Raw genomic sequence first — 27,284 nt, forward strand, 5'->3', positions numbered from 1 at the left:
TCTGGTTCGTATTCGGCAGCTTTATGCGTCCACTGGCGGGGGCGTCGTACTGAACCCATAGAAGTGACTTCCAAGCCGCCTGTGTCGCCTCCAAAAGGCATATTTAATTCAATTAAATTTTATTTCGATACAATATCAGCTCTGCTTTAATTGTCGCTTCGGCTCTGCAAAGGTACAAGGGCTGTTTAAAAAGGCGGCGGCGGCAGCACTACCGCCAGTGGCCAGCAGAGGGAGGCGGCGCTCCGTCTCTGCTCCAGCTGGCTTTGCACGCGTGGGAAAACCCGCTTTCACGATACCGACTCCGTCGTTACGGCGACACGGCACGCCCGGGGGCAAGCGTGCACACGCATTAGTAAGCCGTGCAAAAGAGATGTGGGGGGGGGATAGTCTCTGTGGAGGCCAAAAGAAACAGGACTCTCGGGGCGCCGTAAGGACGGCTCTTCGTCGCGGCAGAGGGGCGTCCTCACCGGACAGCCCAGTGACCTTCCGTAACGTGGGAACAGAGAGAGGACCCGCTCCTCGCGTCGGGCGAAGCGGGCTGCGCCGTCCGCGAAAGCTTCTGCGGGAATCAAGCGGGTCGTCTCCCAGGTCTCGGGAGACTCCCGTTTCCGTCGGCCGTCCCCGAAGGGTTGCACAGAGTCGCACAGAGCTCTTCGTCGGGCTGCAGGGCCTTCTCGCGGCGGGGGCGCCGCCGGACGGTTCGTTCAGGCCGGCGACGGGGCTTCTGGCGGCCCGCCCGCGGAACGCGCGGCCACTCGGGCGGGCAGGGCTCGGGGAGGCGGGCTGGCCCGCCCCTGGCCCGGGGGGCCGCCGCCTCCTGCTCGGCGGCTCCTTGGCGGGGCGGGCGGGCGGGCTGGCCACTCCCCCGGCGCGCAGGAGGCCGGCCGGGCGGGCCGGGGGTGGCGACGGTCGTCCGTCCAGCCAGCCAGCCAGCCAGGGAGCCACCGGGCTGCTGCTGCTGCTGCTGCCGCCCTTGATGCGCCGCGGGGCCGGCGCTGGCCGCCCTCCCTGGCCGGGCGGCGGGCGAGACGATGAGGCCGGGCGCGCTGCTGCTGGCGCCGCTGCTCCGCCTGCTCCTGCTGCACGCCCGGCCCCAGGTGAGAGGCGGCCGGCCGGGGAGGGCTGGGGAGGGGTCGTCGGCGCGCGCCCGGCTCAGAGCCCCCCCCCCCTACTGCACCTCCCAGTTCCCTGGAGGGAAAGAAGGTGGCGGACGCGTGTTCAGGCTCTCGTGGGGATGGGGCGCGGGGTTCCGGGGAGGCGGGCGGGCTGGGGCTGGGGCTGGCGCCGCCGCCGGGCCCACCGGGAGAAGGCGAGGCAGGGGCTTGCGAGCGACCCCCCTCGCTTTCGGTGGGGGGAGCGGGCCGGCGGGCTGGGCGGGCGGCGAGTGGGCGAGCGCCCCGCGCCAGAGGCGCTTCCTCGCCCAGGCGGCCGGTGGGGGCCCCTCCGCCCAGAGCCCAAGGGAGGGGGCGCCCCTCTCCGCCCCTCCTGCGCCCGACCGCACAGAAACCCCCTTGGGGGCCGGAGCCTTTCCCGGCGGACCGGGGCCCCTGGCCCTTGCCTGCAGCGGCGCCCGCTGCCCCCCCCCGTCCATTCCTGACCTTGGGTTCTTCCCGCCCGGAGTTTCCAGCTGGGGGGTGGAGGGGTCGCGGGCGGGGGGGGCCCGTCCCCAGTCTCCGGGGTTTTTGTTTTCCCCACTGCAAAGGGTGGGTTTTGGACCTCGTGGGGTTTGCGGCTGCAGCAGCGGGAGAGGCGGGGGGGTGGGGGTCCGGGGTCCTCTTGGGACCCTGCGACCTGGCCGCGAGGCCCTGGCGCGGGGCACATGTGGCGCGGGGCAGGGGAGGGAAAGGGAAGGCTGGGCCAGAACGCCCCGGGACCCGGCGGAGCAGAGGGGCAAGCCCGCGATCGCTCATCCCAGCAACGCCCCGGCTCCCCGGGGGGAGGGGGATGTCCTTGGGTGGGGGTAGCCAATCCGGCCTCCCAAACCAGGAGGGCCGAGAGTGCAGAGGAAGGGAGAAAAATTAACACACGCACCCCACCCCCCCAGCCTACGCTTGCCATTGGCATAACCCCATTTTGCAGCTGGTTAACGTGTTGTTTGCCCCCCCCCCCGGGTTTGGGGGCTCTGGAAACTGAACCTGGAAGACGTGCTGGGTGTCATATGCGAAACCTGTGCAATTTGGGCTGTACCCCTGGGCTGGGTTAATCACTATCAAAGGAATATCTCTTTGCACATGTTCAGAGGCTCCAAAACATCACACACAAAAACACAAGTGGGGAGAGCTTGCCTTCAAAGCCCTCCCCTCTGATGTCAGATGGGTGCGTGCACTCTGCCTGTGCTCAGAGGCTCCCTTTATGAACTGGATCTGCATCCATATTGTTTGAGCCCTGCTGTGCAGGACAGATTGTGGGCCAAAGTTAATTCTGATTCATTCACTCATCAGTAGCCAGACCTAGGAAATTTGAACTTCCGAGTGTTTGTGTGGGGGTCCTGGGTTTGAATGCAGACAAGTAATATGGAGAAAATGAGCAGAACCTTCACAAATCTGTGTGTGTTTCCAGTGATATTGGGGCGAGTGGGTAGGGCAGGGCTAGTTCCCGATATTTTGTTCCTCCAAGACAGGTACACTCACTGCCTCCTGCTCCTGCCTCGCTGTGATGTGGGACCAGGAGGGGATGCTGCCCAGCCCTTGTGCCTCCCCAGGCAGCCGCTTGGGCAGCTTCACTGGAGAGCCGGCCATGCTAAACAGCGCTGAGTCTGATCCCTCAAGGGAATCCCATGCTGCCCTTCTGGGGTGGGAGCGCAGGAAGAGTCCAGTTGGGCTTGTGAGGAGCATCATCTCTCGGGCTCTGCGTCACGCTCTCCCCTCTGTCTGCCGTCCCTCTCCAGGTCCTGGAAGCCGCAGGCAGCTTTGAGCTGCAGATCCGTTTCGTCCGCAACGAGAAGGGGGTGCTGGCGGATGGGCGTTGCTGCCGGGGAGGCCTGGAGCCGCCATGCCCCGCGACGGAACAGTGCCGGACCTTCTTCCGGGCCTGCCTGAAGGAATACCAAGTGCGGGCCCTGCCAGGAGGACCCTGCGTGCTGGGCACCGCCACCACACCTGTCCTGGGAGGCAACGTCTTCTCGACCGGTCACCGGAAAGTCCCAGACGCGGCCCATAAGATGGTGGTCCGCTTTGATTTTGCTTGGCCGGTAAGACCCCTTGCTGGAAGTTTCAACCTCTGCTCATGCCCAGAGGCACAAGGAGGGCTCATGGCTTTACTGCCTTGCATGCAGCAGGTCATAGAGTCGAAAGGATCTGGGAGATCATCTAGTCCAACCCCCTGCTGTGTTCAGGAACACACAACTAGGGCGGGTCTCAGGGTGCAGCCCCCGGTGGCGCCTTCCACTAAGAGGCTCCTGGGTTCCTGGTGCCAGAGAAGCACTTTCTTTGTCTGAGACCTTGGAAATCCTCTGCAAGTCAAAAGAGACTAGGGGTCCCCAACGTGGTGCACATGGGTGCCATGCTTGACACCTTTTCTGGTGCCTGCCGAGTGTTGTTAGAAAGTGGGCGGGGCCAGGTGGGGCTTTTGCCAAAAGGTTTGGCCACTGGAGATTTGATTGGCTGTGCAGGTTTTTTAAAATGTTGGTTTGGCCACGGCTGCCACCTCAGCACAAGGATCTGCCCTATGCGATTGGAGGTCAGCTGCAGCAGCCATTTTGTGTCTGCGCCCATCATGCCATGTCAGAATTCCAGAGGTGCCCACAGGCTCAAAAGGGTTGGGGACCCCTGGAATAGACCGTACAGAGCAAGATACACCAGTAGTCCGACTACTTGGTAGGGGTCAGCTTCTTGCATTGGAAGCGATGAACTGAAACTGCTGGGGCTGTATGCAAGTTCACATCTCACAGAATGCTTCGTGATGTGGTCTAATGCCCAAGGAAGCTTTCAGTGAAACTGAAAAGTTTGCATCATCCTTCCCCAGATTACAATCCGTTTTCTCTCCAAAGCCACCAGTCTGCTTTTGGTGGCGGCGGCTGGGGTGAAGTGAGGGAAGTGGTAGTCTGCAATCAGAGATGGCTTTTTTCCTCCGGAGAGGGACCCAGGTGCTCTTGGGGGGGGGGGGGCAGGGATGATGCGAGAACCAGCTGGACTTTGCATAAGCTGCCTTCCCCCTGGGGGTGCCAAGGCAGATGCTAAATCTTTCTCTGTCCGTCAACCGGGCTGCTGAACTAACTGACTGTTTAATGATTTATTGATCTCTGCCCCTTCGATTCAGGCGCCCCTCCCTCGGGGCCGGAGAGACAGAGGGCCCATGTGTGTTTGTGTGCTTCTTTGATTCTAATTAATTAGATGCCTGATGATAGGGTCCCAATTGGGGGTCTGAAGGAGGTGCTTATGCTCCCTGCTTTGCCCCACTTCTCCATTTCTCTCCCCCCACTCTTTACCCCTTCTTTTCCTATTCAGATTTCGGAAGGGTCGGAGTGCAGAATGTAGATCTCCGCCATTCCTCCGTAGTTCTGACAGATCTCGTTTAAACCTCTCTTCCTTTTTTTCAGTATCTTTTGATCTATGTGCACTTAACTTCCAAACAAGAAAAATGCCCAAACTCCCATCTGGCACACTAGATAAGGAGGAAATGCTTTGCACATCCTCAGGAACATTCTCTTCTTCTGGTTTGATCTGTTCTGTTGTGGAGCTCTGTGCTCCGGAATGGGTCCTGGGGTTTTTCACCCAGTACATCCTGACTCAAATTAATTCCCCAGTTTTTGCTGGGGGCGGGGATGTGTCATAGCCTTGGTTCTTCCAGAGCACCAGACTCAGCCCCCAAATTCCCCTGTCTCTGCTTAACAGGCAAAGTGTTTCCACCTGTGTCATACAGCCTGTACTTTTTATTTGCCAGGCTGGCAGAATCCACTCTCGCTTCCTGGTCCCGTGGGCATGATCCGCTGTAAATCTTCCCATCCTGGGGGTGCTTTGGTTTGAACAAACATGCCCAGTAAATGCTCTGAGATCCGATCTTTTCAAACAGGCCCTGATACTTGTCTGCTGAGGTTTGCGTTAAAGTCACCTGGATTTCACCCAGTTTAGAACCCATGGCTCATATGGGCCAGTTACCTGTTTCTCTGCCTGGCACTCCAGAAAGTTTTCTGAGCATGGGTGACCCATTACACTTCCCCCCCCCCCAAGAAGCACACCTGGAGAGGAGGGTCTGTTAGTCCCACCTTCCCTTGCCGAGAACAGCCCTTATTTTCTGGTCTCTGTCCCCCACCCCCTGGTAGGTCGCCATCTCTATTTTGTTCTCATTTGTGCCTTTTGAGATGCCCGGTTATAATTTTGTTAGCGCGGGTTTCCAGGGCTTATCATTCTTCAGGGCTAATCTCTCTCCCCAGATTCTCTAGACGTTAAATGGCTGAGTGGGGAATGCTAGAGCCTGCTTCCCTCTAATGCATCGAAACGCATGTGTGTCAACTCCCCTGGTAGCGCATGGCCAGCTGTTTCATGTGCTGGTGAGACTTGTTTTGAACCCTCTGGTGGCTGCAGGAGAGCTACGATTCCGGCTGCCTCTTTTAGCCTAAAGAACGGACTCCCTCCTGGCTCAAATGGCGGCTTAATGCAGATGGAAGGCGGGCAGGTTGTGGCCCACGGAGCGTTCGGGAAATCTGTAACCTGGGTGAACCTCCGGAAAGTAATCCGTGGTGTGAAGAGGAGGCTGTCCATAGTTTAATCTGTGTCCTCTTGGAGGGGATGTTGTTTGGGGTAGGGACAGGATGTGTGGCAGCTTATAAGTGCATGCTGACCCCATAGGCTCCAATGGGACTGAGAGCATGTCCGTTTCCTCAGGTAAACCTGGACAAGAGAAACAAGGCATCTTCCCCAGAGTAAAATTCTTCTGGATGGAGAAGCCAGCTGCTATCAAGAAGCACGTCACATAGATGAGCCTGGTCAGATCTGAGACTTGGCAGGGTCCTGGGCACCTCTGTGCATGTGCAGAGTGTCATATCCTCTGCATTGCTGCCCCCTCCCTCTGTGCTCTCAAGGGCGGGGAATGACCTTGATTTGTGAAGCTGCTGCTGTGAGCAGCAGAAAGGCTAGCGTGTCTGGGGCTTGCGCATGATGCGGCCAGCCTCTCTCCGGGGATTTCCAGTGCAAAGGAGGGCAAGGCAAGGCTGCCGCTCTTCTTCCCATTCCCTCCCCGCCTCCCAGCCCTCTGTGTTAACTCAGCCCATCCCTCCCGGGGGTGGGGCAAGCCAGAGGTGAGATTAGCAGATAAATCACTTAATTAAAGCTTCTGCTCTTTAATTGAAGCTCTTGTCGCTTTCCTCTCTGCGGGTTGTGGTTCTCTCCTCCCCGCTTTGTGGTGGGAAAGGGGGGGTGTCTTAATCTTTTTGTGAAAGGAGGGATCTGCGAAGCTCGCTGGCCGCTGCAGTAAGGCAGTCTACAGTGGCCCCATCTGTGCCCCCTTCTCTCCCCATCTCCGGGGATGAACTTTGTAGATGCCTCCCCTAAACCGGTAGCCTGACAGTTTCCTCGGAGCTGTGGAACCAGCACTCTGCCCATGCTCACGTATTCCAGGTCTGAGTCCTAGGACTGCACACACAAGCATGCACGCTGTTACGCTTCTCAAATGAGAATCACATGGGGTAGAGATTTCTTCCAGGAAACACACTTTGTCACTAGGGAGCCCTTCACCCATTCTAATTTCTCTATTACATTTCTATATCACCCTTCCCGCAATGTCTCCAGGGCAGCATTGACTGTTGACCAATCCCTCTTTATTCTCACAATAACCCTGCAAGGTAGGTGAGGCTGCGAGAGAGGGTCATCCCTCCAAGGTCATCCCCCTAAATTTTCTGGGCTTTCAGCCTGGCTCTCCCGCATCCTAGTCCAAAGCTTCGAGCACGACGGCCCGCAGCCTTTCCCTTCTCTCTGCTCTGGAGGATGTTCCACACCTGCCCAGAAATGAGACAAGCTCTGTCTGCCCCAGCAGAGGGGAACAGGAAAATATTGCCGCAGCTGCTGCTTCTGGGCAAATCCAGAACTGATTCCGAGAAGTGTTCCTCTTTTAGCCTAAAGTATGCCTCTTTTAGCCTTTGAGGGCTGACCTGCCTGGGCTGATTCCATTTCGCAACCCAAACGCCAGAAGTGTAATTTGGCCCTAATAAGCAACTGGGGGAGAGGGGGGAGAAATCTGCATTGCGGCCACAGCTTTGGGAAGGGTGGTTTTACTCTTTGATCCCTGCCCGGGGGCAGTTTCTGCTACTGGAAATCCCCCTCCCCCCCTGACTACGGTTAAACTCCACTAGAGACCAATGTCAGAGGAAAGGGCCATCAAGTTGCAGCCAACTTATGTCAACCCCGTAGGGTTTTCAAGGCAAGAGACAAACAGAGGGGGCTTGCCCTTGCCTGCCTCCACGTAGCGACCCTGGACTTCCTTGGTGGTCTCCCATCCAAATACCCAACATGGCTGACCTTGCTTAGCTTCCAAGAAATGACAAGATCTGGTGTTTTGCCATTGCTTGCCTCTGCATAGCAACCCTGGACTTCCTTTGTGGTCTCCCATCCAAGTACTAACCAGGGCCGACCCTGCTCAACTTCCAAGATCAAGCTAGGCAGGGTCATCCAGGTCAGGGCAAGAGACATTCAGAGGCAGTTTGCCATTGCCTGCCTCTGTGTAGCAACCCTGGACTTTCTTGGTGGTCTCCCATCCAAGAACTAACCAAAGCCAACCCTGCTTAGCTTCTGGGATCTGGTGAAATCGGGCCAGCCTGAGCCATCCGGATCAGGGCAGAGCCCCAATATGGATCTCAAGTCTAGCCAGCCATTTCAGGGATCAGGTCAGCAGTTTAGACCAGGAAAATCCTCCCCGTTGGTTCAAAGTGTGAGAGATTTTCTGTAAGTCACATTAGCCAAGAGCTCAGGCAGTCTGTGGCAAGAATTAGAATGCATGTAGATATATGTATATTATAAAAATTAAATATTGGGCAGCCCTGCCAAAGCTTTCAATCAAGGTTTGGTGCCTCGAGGGTGGAACCTGGTTGGGGGTGCCAACTTCGCCAGAAAGGGTTGTTGTATTCAGTGTAGACCAGTGTCTGGGGGATAGACTGCCCTCCTCCAATGCGCCAGAGTGTTTTATTAAGCGCATGTGTTTGCTTTCCAAATTCTCCTGTGAGGCAGGTCTTTGTACCCATTTCACAGATGGTAGAACCGAGGGCACGAGAGAAGATGACTTTCCCAAGGGACACATGGAGGAAGAATTTGAACCCTCTGGCTCTTAGTTACTCTGGTTATGTATTTATTCTAAAATCTTTATTCCACACACTCAAAACATATCCAGAGTAGCTTACAATAATGTTTAAAGCAACGTTGACTTCTGAATGGCCTTATTGCCCCCCAAGGGCATCTGATATGCTTTACTGCCCAAAGTTATTTACGAAGTGCAATAAAACAGTAAAAAAAGGTATTCTGTAACCTAACCCATCATAAGACATCAGTGAAATCGAGGCAATAGACAGAGGAGAGCTGGCAGGATGCGTCTCCTCCTGCTGGAGGGACTTGCACAACTGGGGGCAGCTGCAGAGAAGACCTTGCTATGAGGCAGGTTTTCACAGGAAGATCCTGGCCGTCAATCTTAATGTTTTGGCGGTCCATAAAGGCAAAGATGGTCCAGATATTTGGGACCCATGCTATTTAGGGCTCTGAAGGTGAAACCAGCACCCTGGATATTAAATTGAAAATCACACAAAAACAGCTGCGTAAACTCAAAGGAAAGAGCAGTCATTACAACCAAAAAAGGGGATGGCGCGTAAAACCACGTTCAGTCAAACCCTCCATAAGGGCCAGCGGGAAGATGAAAGAGTGTTTAGGAGTTTTCTTCCTTTGCTGTATTTCTGCACTGGTTTTCCTCCTTGCTCAGAGCGTTTCGCCCCCTCTTAATCCAATACTTTGTGGTAGCCAGTTTTGGGGGGAGTTGTTTGCATATGTAGGATTTTTTGAGTTGGGCGGGGGGAATCCCCCAACAGGTTTATGTTTGTGGGTTCAGGTTGGCTTTTTGGATGGGCTCCGCTTGCCCATTGGAGCCTGTGGTGAGTTCTATCTCTGCAGGTCCGATCCAGTTCCGATCTGAACTTTTCTGTGAAAAAAGGAAGGGTCTAGGCGTGTCTGCTAGATTCCTCTATTTCTCCCTGGGAGCCAGCTGGGCTTCCGGGGGTTGTGGGGGGGGGGAGAGAGGAAGATAGAGGGCGAGGTTGCCTCTGGCTATCCTTTGTTTCTCTACTGCCAAAGTTGGATCTTTGTGTGGGAAGAAGGAATTTGTGAGAACCAGAGCCAGAGCTTCTAGGTGCTTATCCCAGCTTCTGGGAGGGAAAGTAGTATGGAGGAGCCAGGAAGCCTGTGGACGAGTCCCAGTTTTCCCACATTGCGGTGGGGTCATACTACCAGATTAATGGTTTCTTGCAGCCGCCCAAAGCAGCAGTGACGATCTTCTAGGCAAGCCCAGCTCTCTGAGCCCCCCTCCTTTGGAAATGGGACGGGGGTGGCCTCAAGGGGCAGTTGTTCCTGAGGGGGCACGCTGCCCACTCAAGGTTTCCCTGGCACCATCCAGGAACGTTTCTCTTCTCTTAAGATTTTAACTGACAGTTTTGAGGACAGGGAACGGGTGGGGGATGAATGCAGAGGTTGCAGGAAGGAGTTTCAACTGTGGATGGAGCAGCAGATGGGTTATTGGATTAACTGTTAAAAGATGACCAGTTTTTAAAAGATTTTTATTGTACTGTATTTTTGAATGTTCCTCAGTTTCCCTCTGTAAATTGGACGGGATTGTTCCGCCCCCAATCTGAGCACGCCAACTTCTCGTGTCCCCAACACAAACGTGTCCCCAGTTCTCCGACCCATCTGCCAACACAAACGGGTCTCCTTTGCCGCTGCGTTCTTGCCCCCCCCCCCCCGGCCCCTGGGGCTCGCCAGCCGGAGCGCCATCTTCTCTCACCTTTTGCCTCCTTCCTTCCCCTCTAGCGCTCCTACTCGCTGGTTCTGGAAGCCTGGGATGCCGCCAACCTCTCTGACGTCACCACCCAAGGTAAGGACCCCTTCTGTCCTCTGCAGGAGCTGTGGAAAAACCCCAGGCCGGGGTAAGGCAAGTAGCGTGCGCTCCCAGAACACGTTTGGTAGGGTTCAAGCACTGGAAGCCCTTGAGCCAAATCTGGTTGCCAATCCAGAAGCAGCAGAGAGGTGCGGAGGAATGGTGTTTTGCTGCCAAGCCAGCTGTTGTACGGACCTCCGCCAGACAAGTCAGGGCTAATTCCTGTACAGCGGGGTGGTGAGCCAGGGTCCTTCAAAGGCAGCATGACGCGCCAAGCCCTGCGAAGAAGGCTTTTTTACTCACTTCCAACTCCCTCTGGTTTGGGCTTTTATTCCTGTTTGCTCAATGTATTCCTCTATGTTCCTCTCTCCCTCTCTCTCTCCCTACTACCGGCGGGAGGTTTTTAGGGTGGAGCCTGAGGAGGGTGGAGTTTGGGGAGGGGAGGGACTTCAATGCCATAGAGTCCAATTGCCAAAGTGGCCATTTTCTCCAGGTGAACTGATCCCTATCGGCTGGAGATCAGTTGAAATAGCAGGAGATCTCCAGGTACTAGCTGGAGGTTGGCAACCCTAATGGTGACCCACAAGTCTGAATTTACTTGGTATGGTGACCCACTAAGGCTGGCTGACCCAAGGGCTTTTGGCACTTGAGGCAAACAACAACCTTGGCACCCATCTAGCTCGGCATTCCATTTACTATAGTGGCGAGCCAGATGTTTTTGGGAAACCAACAAACATTGCCAAAGGGCACAGCTGCCCCCACTGTGAATTACAAGCAAGTGGCATTCCGACATGCACAGCCTTTGCACATGGAGGTTACATTCCAGCTTTTGACCACCTCCTCCTTCTCCGTTACTTTTTCTAAGTCCTCCCTAAGATTCTCAATCACACCAGTGACCATCAGGACACGTTCTACTTGATCAACATTTATATGCAGTGAAGAAAATAATACCAACTAATGTCTGGTATGGCAGATACAGTTTCCAGGGTCAGATCTTGGTTTCCAAAATACGCAAGAGAACAACAGGAAGAGCAGGGGAGGCTGTTAGGAAGGGCTGGTCTGCGACCCACTTTTGGGTCCAGTCCCACAGGTTGGGAAACACTGTGTTGGAGGACAGACCTGGAACCCACCAACAGGGCCCTTCAGATGAGAGGTCAGGTGTGTAGCTGCGGGACTGAGCATGTGAGAAGCCTGTTTAATATATTTCCACCTCGAAGAAGGGGGCTATGGAGGAGCAAGGGATCCTGGGGGCATTTAAGGAGGCCTTGGGATCTCATAGCAGAGTTTCCCCTTTAAATCCCTGGGAACTGAATCAGGCCCTTGGTCCATCTACTGAATCAGGCCCTTGGTCCATCAAAGTCAGTATTGTCTACAGGCAGCGCCTCTCCAGGGTCTCAGGCAGGGGCCTTTCACATCACCAGCCTGCCTAGTCCCTTTAACAGGAGGTGCCGGGGATTGAACCTGGGACCTTCTGCATGATTTCTCAGGGTCTTTGCATTTCAAGACTACTGTGAAAACCGGAGGGGTGTAGGGGGGGGGAGGGTTTCACAACCCTCTTCTCTCACACAGTTGGCGCAGCCTGGTCCAGAGGGCAGCCTCTGCCCATCTTCCATTGCAATTGGTCGGCAAGTTTGCAAGAGCTGTTTCTTTCCCTCTGGCTTGTGATGCCGGATCCTGCCCTGCTAGAGGCCTGGTTTCTAATTTTGACAACATCCAAAGGTGGGAGAGATAGGGCAGCATTCTCACCCCACCACTCTGGAGAGAGCAGGATTGGGTCCCAGTCAGGCAGTGCCTCGGAGGATCCCCCAGTTTGGGTGTGCCCAGTTTGGGATCGGAGCCAGATTTGATGGTTGATCATGCGTTTGCTAATAACCTCTGCAAAGGTTCCCTTTGCTGTTCCTGCTCCCTTCACCTGTTGCTTCTCATGTTTGCACTTCTTCAAGCCAGGGGATCCCCGATTGGGGTCTCTGTGTGTGTATTCCTTGCCTTGAGTTATTTAGGGCTGTTTTTAAGCCTGCATTCTCTGGCTTGTTTCAGAACCCTCTTTTGATGTTCCCGCAAATGCATTTCCTGGTTGTCAGGCTTTCATTTTGTCAGGTTTGCCGAGGGTTTGGAGCAACTCCCCCACTGAAATCTAGCTTGTTGTTTCCCAGGCCTTTTATGCAGGGACGTTTCCCTGAGGTCACCCCCGCTGACTGCTTTGGGGCTTCTGTTCGAGAATGCAGGCCTTTCCTGACCGTCAGAGGTCGCCTCAGTCTCCCCGCTCATTTTGCCTGTTTTCCAGATGCTGTTTTAGCCAGAATCTGGAAAATGCAGGCAAAACACGCAGGAAGAGCGAGGCGATCTGTGGCAGTCGGGAAAGGTATGCATTCTCGAAAAGACGCTCCAAAGCAGTTGGTGGGGGTGACCGCGGGGAAATGTGCTTGCATAAAAGCCTCTTGCTTTAGAGAATGTCTTGGGGCGTTGCATTTAGGGCCCCTATGAACATTATTGGGATCCTCTCCTAATCCCAGTGTTGTGAATATACAAAGCTGCCTTATCACTATTGCCCCACCCTGGTTCAGCCCTGCTCTGTCTGGAGGTGGCTCTCCAGGGTCAGAGGGAGAGAAGGGCATTCCTTCACACATGGGTGTGTGTGTGTATGGGGGGGGGGTTTGAGCCTGGGGCCTTCTGTAGGCAACAAAGGTGCTGTGCTTCTGAGCTGGGGTCACTCCGACAGAGCTAGCGGAAGAGCAGGGGCAGAAAGCTATAGCAAGGAAAGCTAGATTCCATCCTGGGAGCATCTTAAAAGACCAACAAGATTTTCAAGGTTTCAGATCCCTGACACTTTGACTCTCGAAAGCTCAGCCCCCCCCCCCCAATGTCTTTTTCCCTGGTTGTCGAGACATCACGACTGTCTTCTGCCAGGCAGACCAACCAGTACATGCATTTGAGGACTAGTCACTTGCCCAGGCTTTTCTGCGAGGCTATCCAAACGGGCACCTCCCTAATTGGAACGCTGCCCGCATAACTGTTGCCTCCATTCACAGGAGCGGGACAGTTAATGGAGCGGGTGACTCGCTCGGGCATGTTGAACCCGGGTGAGGGCTGGGAGGACTTGTGGCACCACGGCCGCGTCACCTCGCTGGAGTACCGAGTGCGAGTGCGCTGCCAGGAGCACTATTACGGCCCGGCTTGCAATCTCCTGTGCCGGCCCCGCGACGATTTCTTTGGGCACCACAGCTGTGACTCTGCCGGCAACAAAGTCTGCCTGGACGGCTGGACGAGAGACGAGTGCACACAGGGTATGTCCTGAGTCTTCTGGATTGTGTGGGGCAAGGAAGGAGGGGCTGCCCTGGGAAGGGAAACCAAACTCAGGAGTCCTGCTGTTTCATCCGCATCTGTAACCGCACCGTGCTACCTGCCATCCCAGCTGGAGCTGGGGTAGTGGCTCATGCTCAGCTACAAATTGGGAAGGGCTTGGTTCAGATCTTGGGCCAAGAACTTTGTTGGGCAGCCTGTTTCCTCTCCCAGAAAATAAGGCTGGCCTACCTCGCAGGGTTGTTTTAAGGATTATGGCAATATAAACTCCATAAATCCCTTGATGATTCAGAAATGCTCCGTGCATGCTATACATTATGATTATCTAGATCTGAGCAGAGGGGATTGTTCCTCCCACTCAAATTGTGAGACCTCGTGCAGACTTTGAAGTGAGGGGCTTGCATTCTGCTTTCCACTCTGCAGCCCCCCTTCTTCAGCCCCAATCTCCAGCTCCTCTCTTGCACTTGGGCCTGGAACCAGAGCGATCTGGACTACTAACTGCCCCCCACCCCCAGACCTTGATTGATACTAAAGCTGGAAACGAAATCCAAGAGGACCAACTCCCCCCTCACACAGCAGGGCTGCCATCAGGGGCAGGCATCGTTGGGCAGTTGTCAGAGCCCCAGAGGGACCCACCTTGCTGACTGTGCACCATTGTGACCGTCTACCTACTCCTTGGGTCTTTGTCTCTCTCTGGGCGGCAGCAGAGGTGTCTGCGGTGGGTGGCCGCAGCCGGTCGATGTGGTTGCCCACGCATCCAGGGGAATGCCTGAACTCCTCCGCTCACTCGCCTCATTTCCCTCAGGGTGGCTGTAGCTGCCAGTTCTCCTTGCAGCTGCCTCTGCTCTCGTTTGCTCTTCATGGGGTGGAGAAGGATGCTGTTGGACCTTGCGGGGGGGAGCCCATCTGACAGCATCTGGGCAAGAGCCCCTCTCAACCTGGAGCTGGTGCTGCTCCAAATGCCTTCCTGTAATGTTCTTAGTCTCCTCCTGCAGGGCTGGAAATAGAACCCAGAAGTCCTCCGTTTAGACTGCTGCCCCCTCCTAGATGTGGGGATCGGGGACCCTGCCTCTTTTCCAACTCCCTTTGGAGCTGGCAACAGAGCAGGGGCACCGAGGGGGAGGAAGGGTGACTTCTGAGCCCCCTTCTCTGAACTTTGACCTGGAAGTTATGGACTCACATGTGTTCCCCTTGATGATTTCTTGTAGCTATTTGCCGCCCGGGATGTCATGAAACACATGGGTTCTGCGAGGAGCCCAACGAATGCAGGTAAGAGGGGTTTGGGGTGTGGAGAGGGGCAGGCTGGAGAAAGGACCCCATAGCTGTGGACAGGGTGGGCTGGCAGGCTCTCTGGCGGAGTTCACATACTGCCTGCGCAGCATCCGTCATCGAGCTTCGCTAATCAGTAAATAATAGTGAGAAAGAGGCAGCCGTAGCTGTTGGTCTCAACTGTATAACCAGACTCAGAAGGGCTGTTTGTTTATCTTTGCCTCGGCTTCATGCACTCAGCCAAGCCGGCTCTCGTGGCCAAGAAAGCAAGGGGAATGGGCTACACGCAGCCATGACATCCTAAAAATCAGCATACCGACCTCAGTTCAGTGAAAACAGGAGGAGCACAAAATAATTTAAAACCAGAAGCAGGAAAGGATGTTGAGGAGGAGCAAAAGGATGGGATTAAAAAGACAGGAAGCAGAAACGTATCTAACCAGGAGAGCATCGTAAAGAGGGCAGACAGTGATGGGCAAGTGGGGTATACAGCAGGTGAGGGGGAGCAGAAAGGTTTGCGGGTCAGGCGCAGTTTTTCCCCATTGCCTCATTTCCTGAGTTCCTTAAGCCGGCTTTCCTTTCTTCCTTGGAGACTTGAGGTATTCACGTAGGTTATCTGCTTCTTTTCAAACATGTATCAAACAAAGGGGAACAGGACAGCAACTGGACCGTCAGTGCCGGCATTCAAACGAGCATCATTTTTCCAGCACTCGCGCGGAGCACTCAGCTTTGAAATGGGCCGGCTCCCATGCATGCTGCGTTCAAAAATGCCAAACTGTTTCAGTCTTCCCCCACCTCCCCAGCAGCCCCCAGCATCCCCCCCCAACCACTGAGGAAGCCTCTGTAGCTATTCAGCTCAACTGAAGGTTAGGGGAAAGGTCAGTCAGTGCCCCACTTGGTGGTCATGGCCAGAAGACGTTTAGTTAACGCGCATCGTTCACTGGCGGCTTCCAGTGCATGCAGTAGAGGATGGGTCATTGCTTTACTTGAAGGCTGGATCGTTGTCCTTCCTTCAGTGTTCTGAGCCCGTGTGGAGCCGTGGTTAAGAGCGGCAGACTCTAATCTGGAGAACCAGGTTGGTTCCCCCACTCCTGCACATGAAGCCAGCTGGGTGACCTTGGGCCAGTCACAGCTCTCTCCGAACTCTCTCAGCCCCACCTACCTCAAGGTGTCTGCTGCGGGGAGAGGAAGGGAAGGAGATTGTAAACCGGTTTGATTTTCCTTAAAAGGTGGAGAAAATTGGCATATAAAAACCAGCTCTTCTTCTTATTGCATCTGCTGTGGAACTGAGGGAAAGTAGCCCGGCTCAGCACGCTGTGTCTCTCTCACACACACACTACTAAATTTGTTCCATTTTCCAATAGGACCTGCCCTTGTGTGTCTGGCAATATACGTACAATAAGTCATTTGTTTTTTTCATTATCCGTCATTTGAGGTTAATAGACAGAGCCTGGATGAGTCATTTGATAATGGAAAGAAAGCACTCACCCTTCCTGATATTTTTTAATAACAAATAAATCGGAGATGGTAAAGATTGCAATATATATATATAAGGGAATAAGGGGAATCTATTAAATATTAAATATTTTGGCCATTGCGCTTTAGTGTGGTTCTGCTTAAGACCTAGTAGTCATTCGAGCAGAATCATTAAATACCACTATATTATGGAATTGCGTTGTTTCCTTCCCCATTTTCCCCCCACACGAAAGCCATTTTGGGGACAAACCCTGACAGGTGGAAGCCCATTGGCTTTTCTCAGCTGTAAGGGGCAGTGCCTCAGAGCAGAGGATGAGCCCAGTCGAGGGGAGGGGGCTGGGCTCACAGCCAAGGAAATGGAGTCACCGCCAGATTCCTGGGCTGATCCGGAGGGCGGGCGAGGAAACGGGGTGGTGAAGCTGCCCAGGTGATTTGGAGAAGTGCCTGGCAAGGGTCAGAGACCTGGATAGGGGTGGGACTTAGGAATCCCAACTATGTGAAAAAGACATGGATGAGTCCATGACTCATTCAGAGGCGCTGTTAGGTCAGGCTCACATTCATTGTTGTTGCGAGAATAACATTTGATTAGGGTCCTCAATTAAAACCGAAGTCACTACCCAAAAAGGCAATGAAAGAAGAATTACGCGCCCTTCAGAGTATCAACCTCCATGTGTCTCTGCACGAGTCACTGATCTGCCTGCTGAGTGGAGAAGCGACTTGTGCAGAGAGGCAGCAGGCAGCCTCCTCTTGAAGGTAAGTAATTCTCTGAGGAATTCACTCAGCCCTCCTTATCCCCCAGAATGGCACAACCCTAGTGGAGGCTGATAGGGTGGAGGCAAGACCCCACCAGACAATCATGCAGAAATATAACAGGGAGCCTCCTCCGTGGCAGGGGGTTATAGCCTCATGTTCAGTTGGCTTCTTGAGGCACACGGCTTGGTAACTGCTGTACTAGACTGTGAACTTGATGTACACCACCTGGCGCATAAAGATGACTAGTGAACTCCATTCCTTATTTCTAATTGGAATGGGGAGTCTTTGGCGGTGGTGGTGGGGGAATCATAGCTCCTGCTCCTAACCACTCTGCTGCATCAGCACTGCCCTCTTCTCCCTCCCAGGTGCCACTATGGGTGGACCGGCCCTCTCTGTGACGAGTGCATCCTCTTCCCAGGCTGCGTCCACGGGAGCTGCACTGAACCCTGGAAGTGCAACTGCGAGACCAACTGGGGGGGCCTCTTGTGCGACAAAAGTGAGTCCCCCCCTCCCCCCGCCGACTGGCACAGGCTTGGCAGAATGCATCCTGCCACCCTGGAGGAACCGTCCAGAACTTCCCCGGCTCCTGCTCTGTGCACAAAGCTTTTAGCTTGGCGCGGTTGGTTTGCCACCCAGGGGTGGCACGGTGAGGGCACCAGCCGGCCACAGGGGCTTGGCTCACTCCTGGGCATCATTTCTCAGACCTGCAGCGCTGCCAGCTAGGGCCAAGCCCCGGGGGGTGTTGTCAACTCTCTTGTGGGCTCAGCCAGCTCCTGCCCTGACGCAGCTGATGCCCTGTGCTTTCCCCCCTCCCAGTCACTGCAAGAAGTGACCCAGTGTTGCCCCCCCCAGGAGAGGGGCAGGGGGACTGCTGCTGCACAGTTGTGGGAGATGGTTACAGGTAGTGCAGCATCCTGGAGTTGTCAACTATGGCAGTTTCCGGGTCAGGGGCTGGCAGCCGTCTAGTGTCCTGGAAGGAAGGCCTTGCCTTTCAAAAACATAACCCCACCCCAGGATAGTTACTGGCCATGGGGAGTGCCAGAAGCCGAGTTGTCTACTGTACTTTCTCTCCTTCCTCAGATCTGAATTATTGTGGGTCCCACCGGCCGTGCAAAAACGGGGGCACGTGCGCCAACAAGGAGCCCAATGAATACGAATGTCTCTGTCCGGAGGGGTTCCACGGCCGGAACTGTGAGAACGGTAAGCAGAGGGGACTGCCATGGGAGAGGACCATCCTGAACCAGCGCGCCGCGTCATCTGAGTCACGTTCCCTCTCACCGGGGCCACCGCCGGTTGCAGGAGATGCCAGGCGGCAGCTTTTTCACAGCCAGGGTGGCAGAGCGGATCAGCTGCCAGAGCTGGAACAGGGAGACGTGACCTCAGTTCCCGGCTCGGTTATAAAGCACGCTCAACGAGCTTTGCCGGTTACTGGCTCCCAGCCTAGCCTTCCTCGCAGGGTGATTTTTGAGGATAAAGTGAGTTGGAAGGGGCCATACAGACCATCTAGTCCAACCCCCTGCTCAATGCAGGATCAGCCTAGAGTATCCTTGGCAAGTGTTTGTCCAGCCTCTGCTTAAAGACTGCTTAAAGCTCACCACCTCCCCAGGTAGCTGATTCCACTGTCGAACAACTCTTACTGTAAAAGTTTTTTCCCCTAATATCCAGCCAGTACCTTTCCGCCCTCAATTTAAACCCATTCTTGCGAGTCTTGTCCTCTGCTGCCATCAGGAACAGCTCCCTGCCCTCCTCGAAGTTACAGCCCTTCAGATTCTTCAAGAGGTCAATCCTGTCCCCCCTCCACCTCCTCTTCTCCAGACTGAACATTCCCAGCTCCCTCGGCCTTTCCTCGTAGGGCTTGGTCTCCAAGGAACTCCCAAAATTTCTGTGGGAACTCCGAAAATAATGGCTGCCCTGAGGCACACACACTTGTGTGTTCGAGCTGCCCCCAACTCCCCAAAAGGCCAGCTATGTTTAACTGGAGAAATTTGCATTTGGAAATCAGACGCTGCCCAGGTTCCACGCCCCCCCCATCTCTGGGGCATCTGTGAACTTTTGTCCTTGCTAGGGAAAACCTCTCCCCTTCCCCCCCCCTTTCTGGACTGTTTTCTCAGCTGTGCGATGAGGGTGGCCATGGGTCGGTCATGGGGGGCGGCGGCGGGGGGGGGGGGAGGCAGAATGAGGCCAGGCCCTCCTGCAGGGAGGGGAAGCGTGTCATGGGTGTGGAGGAAGGCCGGCCGCCAGGGTGGTGTTTCCAGCTCTGGGAAGGAAGCGGGGTGGAGTGGTTAGAGGGGGGAAACAGGGCATTAAGGTCGGGCTGCTTTTCCAAACTCAGGAAGAAGATTTGAGGCTTCATAATTAAGGTGCGACCAGGCGACCGTCTTAAAGTCACCTTAAAACAGGTTTGGAAAGCACCCCCTAGCTGGCCGCCTCTGGAGATCTAGAGTCCCCCTTCGGGCAGCCGGTGTAGTGTTTAGAGTGTCCTACTAGGATCTGGGATCTCCCCCCGCCCCTGCTATGGAAGCGTCCTGGGCGACCTTGGGCCCGTCTCACACTTTCTGCCTCCCCTTCCTCACAGGAGATAGATCACGATGGGCAGCCGTGTTAGTCTGTCACTAGCAATAGAAAAGAGCAGGAGTCCAGCAGCACCTTAAAGACTAACAATTTTTTTGGCAGGGTAGGAGCTTTTGTGAGTCTTTAAGGTGCCACTGGACTCTTGGTCTTTTCAATTGCTACCTCGCAGGGTGGTTGTTCTGAGGAGAAAATGCAGCAGAGGAGAACTGCGTAAACCACTTTGGGTCCCCATTGGGGAGAAAGGCAGGGTACAAATGAAGTAAAAACGAAAGCTTTTTTTCCACCGACAGAGGTGGGTAAAGAGAGGCTAGCAAACATCTCTGTGGGCTTCTGACTTTGGTGGATTCCTTTGCGAAGCCATTTTAACCCTCCTCTGCCCTCCTGCCGCTTCCCTTTTGGTGTCTCCTGGCTGCAGCTCTCCTTCCGCTACCGGCGGCGGCATTTCCCTGCCCTTCTGAGCTTTGTTCCAATGGTGGGACATGCCTCCAAACTCCATCTGGATCCCGGTGTGTCTGTCCCCAGGGATGGAGCGGAGAGTCATGTCAGAATGGTAAGAGGTTTCCAGCTCAAGGGTGCTCAGGGAAGTGGGGGGGAGAGAAAGAGATGTGGGGAGGGAATGTGGTTCCCCTTCCCCTGCTCTTTGGATGCTGTTCCTTCCCCCGCCCCCCGCCCCAATTTTCTGGGGTTTTTTTGGAGCAGAAGTGGCTGAATTACAACTTGGGCATCTGGCCCTCAAGCGGGGCGGTGGCGTCAGGGACAGCAGCTTCAGCCAGGGCAGGGTTCCCCAGCTTGGTGCCATGGCGCCCATCAGTACTTCCCTTGGCACCCAACCAAGCTTCTCAGAATGTGGGTGGAGCCGTTGTAAGGGAGGGCTTGTTAATGGCTCCCCTCATTCAAATGAAAGGATTTCCCACGGCTCCAAAGCGAGGAGGGAGGTACGGCATTTGCTCCCCCTCACGCATCAGCCATTTTGGCATTTTGTACAAACCCTCTAGTTTGCAAACTTTGAAATGGTGAATCTAAACCAAGGGTCCCCAGTGTGGTGCCCGTGGGGGTCATGGCACCCAAAGACACCTTTCCTGGTGCCTGCCAAGTATTTTCAGGAAGTGCGCGGGGCCAGATAGGGCTTTTGCCCAGCAGAGCTTCTGATTGACTATTGGAAATTTGATTGGCTGCGCAGTTTTTTAAAAATGTTGCTTTGGCATTGTATTACTGAAGTTAAGCTGTGTCAGCTATTTTGTGTCTGGCTTCGCCTCCTGCAGCAGCTGTTTTGTTGCTGCGCCCACCATGCTGTGTCAGAGTTCCAGATGTGCCCATGGGCTCAAAAATGTTGGGGACCCCTGCCAGGGGGTCCCTCTTCGCACCGGCGGGAGGTTTTTTTGGGGGCGGAGCCTGAGGAGGGTGGGGTTTGGGGAGGGGAGGGGACTTCAATGCCATAGAGTCCAGTTGCCAAAGCAGCCATTTTCTCCAGGGGAACTGATCTCTATCGGCTGGAGATCAGTTGCAATAGTGGGAGATCTCCAGGTAGTACCTGGAGGTTGTAGTCAACGGCAGCACGAAGGCTCGAGTAATAAAGGAGAAGAAAAGCTAAAAAGCTTCAATAAACAAGAAATGGTTTATAAGCTAGAGTTAGCCAACAAATTTAAATCAACCTTTAAAAAAATATATACAGGTATAAAGCATACATCAGAATGCAATTCATTTTTGAAGAAAATAATATACATAACACATCAAAGATTCAATTCATCTTGAAAAATGTCAATTACATGAAACATGCAGTCAAACCTAACACAATAAGTCAGCTGCAAATACTCTCGAGAAATGTAGTAAGTCCAAAATAATAACAGAAGTAAAGATAATAACAAGGCAAAGCCAAACTGAAAATACGAGCAACTCTTGAGCCTCAGAGAAGCCGCAGCAATAAAAAGGAGGGGGGGGAATGCCTCAGTTCCAGGGGAAAGAACGGGACGAACCCTGTCCTGTCGGCGTGAAGCCGGATACCGGATTGAAAAAAATTCTTGCGGAGGCTGCAAGTGCCGTCTCAAGGTAAGTGTCAAGCCCGGAGGATGAATGCAGGCAGGGGAGAGAGAACGGGATGGACGTGTAACCGGTCAGAACACGTTTCGGTTTCTTCGTCAGCAAATTTTAACGTTGTGCGGTTCTGCGGTTCTCCGGCTTAAAGCAACTGTGTATTAATAGCCGGTGTGATTCTGTAATAAATTTTTAGAAAAAAGACCAAATTGGTAATGACTTCATTGGAGTATATAAAATAATTGTAAAGAGCATAAGATGTAAAGAGCTTACCAAATGTAGTCCAAAGGATCTCACGGAGAAAGCATGGCGTATTGCCTCGGATGTGATCTGGGGCTAGTAGCCTCTCTACTGTAGTGCTTTCTGATGAGAGGTAGATAGAGTGGATATTTAAACAGAAAATAGAGTGGATATTTAAAGAGAAAATTATCTCTTCAAAATTCTCTCTTCTGAAAGTTTAAATATCTTGTTTATTGAAGCTTTTTAGCTTTTCTTCTCCTTTATTACTCGAGCCTTCGTGCTGCCGTTGACTACAGTCTTACTGATTTACAGCATAGGTACCTGGAGGTTGGCAACCCTACGGTAGGATGAGTTTTCCCTTAGGGGATTTCAAAGCCATGCTGAGAGGCAGAGTGCTTAGAATATGGGCAAAATCCAGATTCAAGCACTGAAATTTTAAGTTACGTAAAAAAAGGTTGTATTTTAAAGCCTGGTTTTCGGTTTTCAGGCCTTCAGCTTCCAAGTCTTCGGTTTTGTTGATTGTCAAAGGGTCCCACATAGGCTTGCCAACCTCCAGCCGGGACCTGAAGATCTCCCAGAATGACAAGTGATATCCGGACTACTGAGATGATTTCCCCTGGGGAAATTGGCTGCTTTGGAGGGTGGACTCTATGGCATTATGTCCTGCTGGGGTTCCTCTCCACCCACAAAGTCCTTCTTGGGGGGGGGTGGACTTTAAAAGTGACACCGCAGAGGAAACGGGGTGGGAGGAGGAGGATATGGATTCCGTAGGACTCATCCATGCAACTGCTGCTAACCAAGTCCTAAGCACAACCCATCTTCTGCTGCCCCCTAGAGGTCACGGACTGTCTCTCGGAGCCCTGCAGTCATGGTGGGATTTGCCGAGGTGTCTCGGGTGACTACAGGTGCCTCTGCCCGCCCCAGTGGACGGGGAGGACCTGTCAAATCGGTGAGGCGTCTGTCATGTGGCTTCTCCTCTGACTTCCTACTCTCATGTTCCTTGTCCTATTTTATTAGCATTTTCAGACTGACTCTCCTTCCTCTGTAGTTAGAATATTTGTGCTCATTCTGTTACCTCCAAATCCACCAGTGCTGGGAGGGGGAGGAGCTTGGAGGCAACCCCCCCCCTTTTTTAGCTTCCCATACTTGTTAAGATAATGCATGTGATTAGTGTTCGGTCAGGATTTTTTCTGCAATTATGAGGGTTGGATCATCTGGGCTTTTCCAAGCCAGCTAGATGCTGCGTTGGGAGTTTCTGGCGGAATTAATAAATTTTTACACTGCTGGGTACCCTGTTAATTAACTGATAGAATTCTTCGTTGCCTGAAAATGGGGTGATAGCCCCTATCGTAGATGGCGTAATTAACAGGACATTTCAGATAACAGGTAAATTGTGGATTTACCCAGATTATTGATCTATGGCATGTTTATCCTGCTCATGAAGAGAGCAGGGATAAGATGAATATAAAATAAAATAAATAAATATGGCTTTCCCTTTCCTGTCTTCGCCTCACAATAACTACTGTGAAGTAGGCTGAGCTGAGCGTACGTGATTGGCTCAAGGTCGCCCTTGGCAAAGGAAAGATCTGCACTCTGGCCTCCCAGACACTCTGACCAATAACCCACGCTGGCTTTCCATTTAGGCAGTTAAACTGAACCTCCATATTCAGAGTCAGTCTATCTCAAAGCACCAGATGCCAGGGAGAGTGGTGAAGGGAAAGCTTTTTCCTTTCTTGTCGGCTTTCTAGAAGCCTCTGCCTGGATCTTTCCTTGGACCTGACCAGCCGCTGCTTCTCTTCTGATTTACAGATGTGAACGAGTGCCAGGCGAATCCCTGCCTCCATGCCCGAGGGTGTAAAAACCTCATCGGGAGCTATTTCTGCGATTGCCTGGAAGGCTGGAGTGGACCAAACTGCGAAATCAGTAAGAAGGGGGACCCTGTCGGGGTTGTGCTATGCGGGGGGAGGGGCCTGAGGTTGGTACAGACAGTGACGGTGTTGATCGCTTGAAGGTCCACGGTGTAGTCAATGAGTTCCCTAGTTAAAGAGACTTAATTCGGCAGGGCCGCAAAAGGTTAGAGACTGGGGGAGTTGTGACTCCAGACAGGATAGTCAGTGCTGGCTTAGAACAGCCCAATGTTCAGACTTGGCATAAGGCGGCTAATCTCGCTCAATGTGCAAGCTTTTGAGTTGCACAGAGCTCTTCGTGCTGCCTTTCACAACACAAAGTGATCCCTTTGAGACTCTGTTGGTAACTGCCTTTCTCTTCCTCTTTCTTTCCCCCCTTCCCTCGGATAGGAGAGGACGCGTGCCAGAGAGAATGCCAGAATGGAGGCACCTGCCAGGTAGATATGCGCATTGGCTTGTTTACAGAATCGGGAATCCGAGATTGCTATCTTAAGCTTGATGCCACCCCAAACTTCCAGGATGTTTTCAGACCTCGCTGACTTTCTTCAGCTGTTCCTTTTGTTTCTATTCTCGACAGCCTCTGTTCTCATCTCTATCTTTCCTAATAGGTGAAGAATGGCAGGCACACGTGCTCTTGTCTGGGAGGGTACACAGGCACGGAGTGCGAGACGGAGCTGGGCGCCTGCAGCAGTGCCCCCTGCCTGCATGGAGGAAAATGCCAGGAGAGGGGAAACATGACTTTCCAATGCAGCTGCCCTCTGGGCCACAGCGGCAGCCGCTGCGAGGTAACTTTCCCCCTGGCCGTGGGTCATCTATACTATAGGATAGCCAGATCAGTGCGCCTCAGCCAGGACTTCCAGATTCCCCACGAGTCCAAAGGGATGCTAAGCAAGAAACTGTCTTCTCTCTGGTTGTTTGCTTTTTCTTGCATGGTAGTTTCTGGTTCCCAGAAGTCTGGAAATGTGCCGGTGATGCTTGCCGAAATGCTTGGCAGCTGCCTGTGTAATTGAGCTCAGTCGCCTGCAGACACCGTGTGGTTCTTCAATGCCATACCTTCACCCCTTCCCAACAGAAACTGAGCAAATTGCGCTTATGTATGCCAAGCGGGTTGCATTGCACAATTTTTTATAGGTTGAAGAGGGTTTTTAATGCACACAGCCCTGCCTTTAGGAAAAAGAGCAGAGCTGAGGATCAAAACCCTCTCGCGTTACGCAATCTGGCTTGTTCCGCTTATGATGACATCCCCTGGCAGCAGGGAAAATTTCTGCCCTGCCTGGCTGAAGCTTCCCCCACTGCTCTGACCTCCGTCTGCGTCTCTCCTTTTTGATCCAACAGGTCTCTGTGGATCTCTGCTCCCCAAACCCATGCCCGGAGGGGGCTTCCTGTCTGGGTGGGAAAGGCAGCCCCATTTGTACCTGCCCAGAGGGTGCCATCTGCCAGAAGATTCAGGAGCCTTGCCTGGAAGGGGGGTGCCCAGGTAGGTGCTATCTGTGGGCATGGAGCCTTCGCTGAGCCTGTGATAACTCGGTTGGGAGGCCACAACAGCTCTTGCAGCCGTTTCCCAGAATAGCTTCTCTTGTGTTCCTGGTTACCCATCTGACATCCCCGATTTTCACTAACGGTTCTCATCTTGGGAAACTTGATGGCTGCTGGGGCCAAGAGGGGCCTCACTGAGAGCCCTAAAAGAATGAAACTCTTTCAGATGATGCACACTCCCTTCCAAATCTGTGATTCTATAGGGATGCTCTAGGCTGATCCTGCATTAAGCAGGGGGTTGGACTAGATGGCTTTTATGGCCCCTTCCAACTCTATGATTGTATGATTCCTCATATGGGGCGGTGAGGAAATGAGCAGTCTCTGGGCATCCCCATTTCCACTGGGCAGACTGCCACAGCCCAAGAAAGCCCCATTAATCCAAGCGCTCAGACTCCTAAAGCAGTGATACTCAGTGGTTTGGGTAACACCTGGGGCTCTTCTGACCGCTGTTCCTCACTGTGGCGCATGCCTCAGGTTTCAGGTTGCCTGGTGGGTCCCACCTTGAAACAGGTGCCACCAGAGGAACGGGCATGGTGGGAGCCTCCCTGAGTGACAGACCTCATGCCAGGGAGGGAAGTAAACTTGGCTCTTTTAGTTCAAGGTAATAGTGAACGTGGCTCTCTGCAGGCTGTGGAGTGGGTCCCATAGTCCTAAAGATAGCTTGCATCTCCCATCAAGGCCTGAAGCTCTCTGTGAAGTGTTAATTTTGGTTTTTGTAAAAAAAGTGGGCTCTGCTTTCCATTTCTGATCGGGAAAATGGCAGCACCACCAAGCTGCTCTGCCAACTGATTCTTCGTTGTTCTGACTGCGCTTGAGGTGGGTGCATATTCAGCAGTTCATATGCATTGAGGGATTGGAGAGGAAAGCGACCTTGGCAGGACTTCTCTTCCTGAGTTTTTTTAAAGGCCAGAGAGATAAGAACGTCAGAAGAGCCCTGCTGGGTCAGACCAGTGAGGGCCCATCTAGTCCAGCACACAGCGGCCAACCAGTTCCTCTGGAGGGCACAGAGGCCGAGGCCTTCCCCTGATGTTGCCTCCTGGCACTGGGATTCAGAGGCTGACCGCCTCTGGGTGTGGAGGTTCCCTTTAGTCACCATGGCTGGTAGCCACTGATAGGCCTCTCCTCCATGAATCTGCCTAACAACCCCCTTGTAAAGCCATCTGTCCCTGCCACCATCCTTCCATCCTCTTGCAGCAAATTCCACATTTTAATCACAGTGTAAAGAAATATTTCCTTTCGTGCATCCTGAGTCTTCTGCCCATGAGGTCAGAGTGTCTGGGAGGGTCAGCGGAGAGAAGGATGCTGCAGCTTCTACCGTGTGTGGCTGCAAAGGATTTTGGGGGATGGAGGAATAGCCCTAAGCCTTCCACGCTCGCGCTTCTCTCTTCTAGGGGGCACCAACATGATCCTCCTGTACACCATCTTGCCGCTGGCTCTGCTCCTTGTCTTGGTGGTCCCTGTCTCGGCGTTACTTGCATTGTGGATCCACCGCAAATCCCGCCAGACTCCTCCGGTACCGCCGGATCCTGCCGCCAACAACAGCCTGCAGCCCGACGCTGTCCACCTGATCCGCAATCTCACCCACAGCGATGCCGAGTCGGGGTCGAGGGAGCCAGGGATGGTGGCCAAGATGGGGCTGCCCCTGGCCTCACGCCCCCCTCGAGGACTCCCAAAGACGGACATCTCCAACGAGGAGAGGGCCAAACTGAACCGACTGAATGCCTCCCCAGCCTTGCCGCAGCCATTGCTCTGACCTAGTGAGGAGGACGGCAGAGCAGCTAAAAAGGGAGCGTAGGAGGATTCCCTCTCAGTGCTGGGATCGGGGCCTTCAGGGTGCCCCGGAGATCGAAGGGCTGAGCCCCCCTTCCCCCAATGCACTTTGCCGGCCTATCTCGCCTTTTCTGACAAGGTCTCTCTCCACGTCTACAGTGTTATTGATTGTAGTTCTGCTTCAGAGGGGGACAACTTGATTCTGAAATTGCCCCCTTAAGACCTGGATCTCTGGAGTGTCAGGTGCTGCCAGGTCAAAGTTCAACAGGTCAGGTTGCTGAATGTTCACCGATAGACGACTGAGGAAGTGGATCCTGTGGACACGGGGGGAGGGGCCGTTCCTGCCTTCTGAACCGGGTTGGAGCCGAGCCCCTC

The 27,284-nt window shown here is 53.8% G+C and overlaps 1 protein-coding gene across 1 annotated transcript; it reads left to right on the forward strand.

The window, feature by feature from the left end:
* Window positions 1–1,031: 1,031 nt before the first annotated feature.
* On the forward strand, window positions 1,032–26,892 carry LOC130474260 (protein jagged-1b-like). Its single transcript, XM_056845801.1, has 15 exons — window positions 1,032–1,097; window positions 2,888–3,190; window positions 9,993–10,056; window positions 13,089–13,343; window positions 14,568–14,628; window positions 17,220–17,350; window positions 17,935–18,054; window positions 18,154–18,329; window positions 19,948–19,975; window positions 22,532–22,645; window positions 23,506–23,619; window positions 23,994–24,040; window positions 24,212–24,388; window positions 24,939–25,080; window positions 26,531–26,892. The coding sequence occupies exons 1-15, from the start codon at window positions 1,032–1,034 to the stop codon at window positions 26,890–26,892; spliced, it is 2,160 nt and encodes a 719-aa protein (XP_056701779.1).
* The last annotated feature ends 392 nt before the right edge of the window (window positions 26,893–27,284 follow it).

This window comes from Euleptes europaea, chromosome 3 (genome assembly GCF_029931775.1).
Source record: "Euleptes europaea isolate rEulEur1 chromosome 3, rEulEur1.hap1, whole genome shotgun sequence".
NCBI classification, from domain to species: Eukaryota; Metazoa; Chordata; class Lepidosauria; order Squamata; family Sphaerodactylidae; genus Euleptes; species Euleptes europaea.